Below are 7,691 nucleotides of genomic sequence, written 5' to 3'. Positions count from 1 at the left end.
GGAAGTTTCCCTACACCTCTCACACCACCCAGGGGAGGTGAGGAAAGGAGTTTTCCATGTGGTCACTGGCCGTGAGTAACCATCTCTTCTTCTTGTGACTTCCCCACCTCTGCACTGGGGCTTGGAAAACCCCACCCAGGTCTTCTAATAAAAGCTCTGGGTACTGCAGGATGGGCCAGAGGACAGCTCTTCACTCCACCAGACTCCTTGAGGGACTCCTTCCAGGGAGGCCTGAGCTGGACATCCCGAGATGAAGATCATCACCGCGGCTCTGGTGTGCCTGCTGCTGGCCGGGACGTGGCTGCAGGATGTGGATGCCAAGAGCAGTGAGTTTGGCTGGAGTCACTTTGCTCCTCCTTGGGGAGGGCGGAGACGCAGGCAGGTGCTCTGGGGTTGGGGGCAGGCTCACCCTGAGCTCACTGCCTTCATCTCCACTCCTCCAGAAAGAATACTCCCTGAAGAGGAGGAGGAAGGACTTGCTTGGGGGCAGGGGGACAACAGGAGAGCCATAAGTCTGGGGCCTACACAGACCGCTGAGCAGCTGGCTTCAGCCAAAGGAGGCCAGCCTCGTCCAGACCCTGCGGACTGATGGAGGGCAGTTGTGAGGTCATTGAGGCCAAGCTGGAGGCCTGGGGTCCAGAGGAGGGACTGACTGGGGTCTCGCCTCCACTGTGTAACAGATAACGGGCAGAGTCTGAGGTCAGGATCTGGGGCTTTAACAGTTGGCTAACCTTGGGCAAGTTACTATACCTCCCAAACTCTGGTTTCGCTATCAGTAAGATGGGTTTGATAATGCCTACCCTCTAAGGCTGATGAGAGAATACTGACCTAACAGCAGACATATGGAAGGGGCTTTGCAAACGGTCAAACTAGGAGGAAGGAGCCAGGATTGAAATGCAAGTCTTTTGAGGGTGGGGTGTGTGTAGGGGGGGTTACAAACCGGCAGAGTGGGAGTTGCGGGTCAGAGCTGAGGACCAGGGTGGAGGGTGAGGTGGGGATTGCGTGGAGCTGATCAGTTCCTGGAAGCTCCTGCCTGGTCATTTCATCAGTCTGAGCTCCTAAAACAGTCCCTCATCCTGCCCCAAATAGCGGACTGCTGTTGAATCAGACTCACCAGGGTCTCAGGACCCTTGAACCCAAATATAAGGGCAGAACCATACTCTAGTGGTGGGATGTCAGAACTAGAATCGCCTTTAGAAATCAGTCTAAAGAGTCTTGCTTCACAGCTGGGAAGTCTGGGGCCCAGGGGAGGGCTCATCTTGACCAAACCCACACAGCTGTTTTGTGGGGAGCTGGGATCTGAACCCCAGTGTCCTGACTGCCTAAATACAGAACTGGGTGGCTGATGAGACACTAGTTCCCTTTGGATGTGATCTGAAAGCCTGAGCCTGTCCTGGAAGGGTTTTTTGTTTTTGTTTTTTTCCCCATCCTGGATGAGAGGAACTCAGTCCAGCTTGAGAAATGGATGCAAACCCTTTTTGCGCTTCTCTTCTAGTGCATGTGTCATCCTCCAATTGCTGTTTCACACTGGTGGAGAGAAAGATGTCCCTGAAGGGAATCCAGTGTTACAAGAACACCAGCTCCACCTGCTCCTACAAAAACCGTCTAATGTGAGTGGTTGTATCCTCTTCCATCCTTGACTCCCTTCTCCAGAGGACAGAAAGCGGCTCCCCGGAATTAGAATAGCGGACGCTAGATGGCGATGTTCCACCGGGTTAAGGTTTTTTAACCAAACTAGTGAGGTGGCCAAAACCTGGGCGCAGAGCTGAGAGTGGGCTCTACGGCGAACACCTGTGTTCCTGCAGTGACATGGGTTTCTTGCAGCTGCAAGGCGCCAAGTGTTATATCTTAATATTTTATGCCCAGAGCTTAAAAGCTCCAGGCACTACTGGGTGATGGTAAGAGGGGCTCTCAGTTAGTTCCTGCTTCTGGGTTTGCCAACCTATAGTCTTGAGTGACTCCGGACAGGTAAGTCTTCTGAACTTCCTTATCTGGGTAGCGCCTCTGCCCTCCTGTCCTGTGAAGTGGCGTAAACACGACAGCGGCATCACAGGGTCGTTATGAAGCTCCAGGGAGGTAGCTTACACTTGCCTCTCAGGGTCTACAAGGCACTTTCGTGTACATTACTATCTCATCTAACTCTCTTGGTGCACACATTTTCATTATCGTGAAAACTGAGGTTCAGGGCATTGGAGAGATTTGTCTAAGGTCTTGCAGATAATTAAAGGCAGAACTGATCTACGGTTTTGGACAATAGCCAAGTTTGGGAGGTGGGTAGAGCAGAAAAGACACACACACACACACACACACACACACACACACACACACACACATCCAAAGCAATGACTAGGGGTCCCAGATGGACACAGACACATGAAAAGATGGAACAGGTGGGGCCTCAGAGATGTTCTAGGAGAGGAATTTTCCATGTTAGCAGATCCTCAGAATGTCTGCAGCCTTCGCTCTACCCTGATACAATGAATCTGCCAAAGGGGTCCAGGAAATGCAATTTTAAAAGCCCCCTATCCCTTGCCCCGGAAGCTTGGGTGTTCCTCCCAGTGTACAAACTGTAGGTCTTATGCAATGACTTCATTTTATAGGCCCCGGGAGAAAAGCTTAGGGGCACCCAGGAGCAATGAGGGGGTGATGGGACTTGTGGGTGGCACCCAGGGGGTGGCTCAGGTGACTTAGCCCTTCCTTTGTTCTCTGCCTACAGATTGAAGATGAACGGAGGCCTAGAGGTCTGTGTCTCACAGACAAAATCGTGGGTTCGGGCTTATTTAAAAAGGATAAACCCCTGCCAGTGAAAGGAAATAGGAGCTGATTCCTTTCCATCCTGGACTCCGGACACCGTGTGGCTTTACCTGTCCCCTCAACGTCCAACCCTACACCAATCCTTCTGCCCAACTTTGCCGGGTCACGCCAGAAGGTCTGCTGGGTCCTGATAAGATATGTTGTCGCACTTTATATATTTAAATTCTAAAATCTTCAACTTCTGCCTCCCTGTGCCTCTTGGACCCCACAGGGATTTCAGGGTGCAAAGCTGATTGATATTGAGGGACTGGGGTCAGGGGCCGGAGAAAAGGAAACATGTTGGACCTGGTGCCAGGAGAACTGACTTCTCCTCAGTAGGCGCCAATAGGGCTTCCCTGGTGGCGCAGTGGTTGAGAGTCCGCCTGCCGATGCAGGGGACACGGGTTCGTGCCCCGGTCCAGGAAGATCCCACATGCTGCGGAGCAGCTGGGCCCGTGAGCCATGGCCGCTGAGCCTGCACGTCTGGAACCTGTGCTCCGCAATGGGAGAGGCCACAGCAGTGAGAGGCTGGCGTACCGCAAAAAAAAAAAAAAAAAAAAATAGGACCCAATAAATGACTTACACCTCTCAGCTCACTGCCTTTGTCCTGGGGGATAAGCGTAGACTCTGGGTTGTGATGTAGATACTCTGCAGGGCTGGGTCCCCATTTGGATGCAAGATGCACCCCATCACCCCCGCCCCCCACTCTGCCCTGCCCAGAGGGTTCAGAGGCTGATGATATCCAAAAGCTGCCCTAGCTGGAAGGGATCTTGGGCATCATCTGCCTGTAAGAAGATGCTAGCCCCATTGTATAGATGAGCTGACTGAGGGCTGGAGAGGGACACCCACAGGCCTGAGGACACGCAGAAAGTCAGGATTAGATCTGGCGTTAGAGGCCAGGGTTCCCGCTGCTCGGCTGCTTACAAAACCAAACTCACAAGTGTTGCTAGAAAGGAAAGTTGCCGTTAATCAAAATGCTGGCAATCTGGGGAGATGGTGGACTCAGTGTCCCCACAAAGCCACCTCCGAAGATTCTGCTCGGCCATGAAAGTTTTTTTTAATTAATTAATTAATTTATTTATTTATTTATTTTTGGCTGCGTTGGGTCTTCGTTGCTGCACGCGGGCTTTTCTCTAGTTGCAGCGAGCGGCGGCTGCTCTTCGTTGTGGTTCACAGGCTTCTCATTGCGGTGGCTTCTCTTGTTGCGGAGCACGGGCTGCAGGGTGCACGGGCTTCAGTAGTTGTAGCACGCGGGCTCAGTAGTTGTGGTGCACAGGCTTCGTTGCTCCGCAGCATGTGGGATCTTCCCGGACCAGGGCTCAAACTCGTGTCCCCTGCATTGGTAGGCGGATTCTTAACCACTGCACCACCAGGGAAGTCCAGCCATGAACGTTTTTAAGGGGAAACAGGGAAGTAATCTCAGTTAATCACTGAAATAGGGGGTCAGAGTCGTCACCATCCCCCACTGTGTGCAGGCTGTGGATTTCTTGTGATCTTTCTTTAGATGCTCTCTTGCTAGCAGTTTTTTCAAGCGATTACTGAAGGGGAAGCTGGGGAAGAGATCTGGTCGTTAATTACTTACTCTTCATTTCTGCTTCTTTGATCTATGTAAAGAACCAACAAGTTAGGCAAAGTATTGTGTGATCAAAAGGTTTGAAAAGTGTGCTAGGGCCAGAGACCAGTAGAGCATGGGGGTGCCTGGTTTAAGTTTAGCAACAAGACAAAAGGGACCTCCTGCAGAGAGCGCTTTCCTGCCCAAAGCTGCTTACAGTGCCTCCCAGGGTAGAACTCTTCCCCTGAGTCCCCAGATGCCACGTGACTGTGTGGTACAGCATGATACCCGGACCCTGTCTCAACCGGACAGGGCCTGCAGAGTTGGCTAGCAGGGCCTTCTCCTGGGAAGGGCCCTGGGGAGGGTCCAGGCATCGGTGGGTCCACGTCTGATGAAGATGCCAACACAAGTCATCCAGGGGAGGGAGGCAGTCTCGGGAAGAACAGGAGGCCCCTCAGGGGATAGAGAGGAAGAGGAGGTCCTGTCCCTTTAAGAGGGACAATCACAAGCTCCAACTTGTGTAACATGAGACTCGATGGAGACTAGCAAAGGAGGGCAGTGAATTCTGCATCTCAGGGTTTGGTGGCTTTAGGGGAGACGGTCTCCTGTCCTGTGTCTCAGGGCTTTTCCTTCTTTCCCCGGCATTCAACACGCAGGGCATCTGGCTCCTTCTTCTTAGGCCACCTCCTCCCTCCGCCCCCATGACTGCCTTGCTCCGCTGGCTACCTCTCACCTGGACCATTGCAGTAGGCTGCTCTCAGTGCCCCCCTGCCAACCCCATCCTGCCCTCAGCCCCGATCCCAGGCTACTCTTCCTGGCACCCCACACCCTGCCCTCCCCATCGCTCTAAAGACTTCAGAGCTGACTCCAAACTCCCACCTTGATATTCCGATTCCTCTATAACCATGCCTCAACCTTCTTTTCCAAAGGTCTCTGGCTCTTCCATTCTGGACCCCTTACTCTGACTATTTGGGGGTATTCCCTGCAGGCCCTCTCCCCTCTTTTCCATCCCGCATCTCCTCTGGGAGAATCTTTGCTGTGACGGTGCTACACCATCTGTCCAAGTCCCATCTTTGCCGTCAAGTCTGATGCTAATCAGGACGGGGTCACCTGATTCCTCCCACTCCCCCGCCCCCACCAGGGGGTGTGTCAAGTGCACTTACTGGCTGTATAACTCCAGGGTGGAGGACGAGGGCAGGGAGACCCACTGGAAGCTAATGCTGGGGACTGGAACCATTGTTCTAGAATATCCTGGGCTGATGAGCCAGGCCCTCCCTGACACTCAGATGGGCCCAGTTTAGCCACACAGCCAGGCCTTGGCTACATCCGCATTCCTCTAGCGCCCTCTGCCATCCACCTGCCCCTGAGAGCACCCCCTACTGGTTGGGAGTTATCCCTGAAGAGAACACCATTACTGTATTAGAGATTTTAAACAAAATGTATTTTCTGCAAAAAGTCAGCCATCCTACAGTTGCATTCATGTTTCCATAATAACACATTTAGCAACACCTCACATTCACCAGGCGCTGTCCTCCCTAGATTGCAGTAACCCTTCATCGCCATGGCTCTCATAGGCATGCTCATCACCCCTGGGGAGTTAGGCAGGAGAAAGACCCACTGCCCACAGCTTACAGGAGAAGGAACTGGGGCTCATGACAGGAACCAAGTGGCTCAAGGCCTTGCTTTAAAAAAAGAGATCACTGGGCTTCCCTGGTGGCGCAGTGGTTGAGAGTCCGCCTGCCGATGCAGGCGACACGTGTTCGTGCCCCGGTCCGGGAAGATCCCACATGCCGCGGAGCGGCTGGGCCCGTGAGCCATGGCCGCTGAGCCTGCGTGTCCGGAGCCTGTGCTCCACAACGGGAGAGGCCACAACAGTGAGAGGCCCGCATACTGCAAAAAAAAAAAAAAAAAAAAAAAAAAAAAAATAACTCCCCAACCAGCCACAATTCAAATAATACTAAATATTACTTAAGACATAGTACATTTTGCATCAGGAAACAGAAAGCACCCTATTTGAAAATTCAGGTCAATTTAGTCCAGGATAGAGACAGGAAGCCTAGGGGAGAAGAATCATTTCTCAGCCTCTGGCTTGGTCTTAGTGTGACCGAAAGAGTCCAAGTCTTCAGGGTGTGAGGTTTCTGACACAGGTGTTTCATATAATTCTGGACCCATTTCTCCTTTGGGTTGGCACCGATGTCCTTGGTCAGTTTGGTTCTGAAGCTGTGGATGAAGGTGGGCTGGCAGGGTTAGGTGAAATGTTGGAGGGTTTTATCCAAGGGATGACTCATTAGGGATGACCAGGCCCACCTGCTACAGGTGAGGGGCTGCCTTGGGACAGGAAGTCAGAGGGCTGCGGAAAGGAGAGGCCCTCTGGGGGTAGTTGCTGTTCTTGCTGCGCCCTGGGAGAAGCTGGCCTGACATCCAGCAAAACAACCACCCAAGTGTGAGCTGGTACCCATTCAGCAAGGAGGGTGTGGGATGTTACCGGCCCTCTCTGGGCCTGTCCCTGATGTAATAATAGGAGGCTTTGGATTACATAGTCTGGTTGGATCTTATCCCCTGAGTAGGACATCTCAAATTAGTCTATGTCTGTCTTGTGGGGCAGAACTTAGGATTGGGGGGATGGAAGATAGGGAAGGGGTGAGATGAGGTGGGGGGATGGAAGATAGGGAAGGGGTGAGATGAGGTGGGGGGCTGGAGGGGAGCAGGGTTTTTCTAGCCACAGGACAGCTGCCCGTGGACATTGGCTACTGGTGATTCCATAGCTCTTCAGCCTCTGCAAGGGGATCTTCTTATGGTTAAATGTGAAACAGCAGTTGAACAGGTCGCGGAGTGCAACTAGAAATAAAGTCACAGAGAAAAAGCATTTGAGATGTCAGGCTTTTCTCAGCTTGAATGCAGCAGGGGAAGGAAAGCTAAGAGGTAGAAGTGTGTCTTCTCCACCCCAGGTCCGGTGCTCCTGCCCACTGCCCCGAGAGGGGGTGGGACCAGGAACATGTGGCTCGAGATTTTGAGGTTGATTCTGCATGGTGGGGACACATCTTTGTTGACTGAGGGAGGCCAGTGTGACAGGTCCTGGATATGGCCCCCAACCTGCAGGGTTTGGGGCGATCAGCTGGGGTCAAAGAAAAGGCCCTGGATTTGCAGTAGAGTTTAGGTTTTATTCTGGCTCTGCAGTGTCCTGGAGCAGGGAGGGGGCAGGTAGGATGCCTGCTGTCCCCAACCTGGGCTTCTGCTTTCTGTCTCCAAATTAGATGTTAAAACTCCAAGGACCACGGATGCTCTGATAGTCTCCGAAGTGGGTCACTTTGGCTTAGGGCTTCCTAGAAGATGAGAAACAGAGGGA

The 7,691-nt window shown here is 52.7% G+C and overlaps 1 protein-coding gene across 1 annotated transcript; it reads left to right on the top strand.

The window, feature by feature from the left end:
- Positions 1 to 250: 250 nt before the first annotated feature.
- Positions 251 to 2,807, top strand: CCL1 (C-C motif chemokine ligand 1; the record flags this gene model as incomplete). The annotated part of the gene is made up of 3 exons (XM_079725003.1): positions 251 to 326; positions 1,496 to 1,610; positions 2,717 to 2,807. The coding sequence occupies 3 exons, from the start codon at positions 251 to 253 to the stop codon at positions 2,805 to 2,807; spliced, it is 282 nt and encodes a 93-aa protein (XP_079581129.1).
- Between the last annotated feature and the right edge of the window lie 4,884 nt (positions 2,808 to 7,691).

The sequence above is a fragment of the Hyperoodon ampullatus genome (genome assembly GCF_949752795.1).
Source record: "Hyperoodon ampullatus genome assembly, chromosome: 19".
Taxonomy (NCBI): domain Eukaryota; kingdom Metazoa; phylum Chordata; class Mammalia; order Artiodactyla; family Ziphiidae; genus Hyperoodon; species Hyperoodon ampullatus.
The sequence above is the reverse complement of the archived record's forward strand: the minus strand, read 5'-3'. Positions and strand labels throughout refer to the sequence as shown.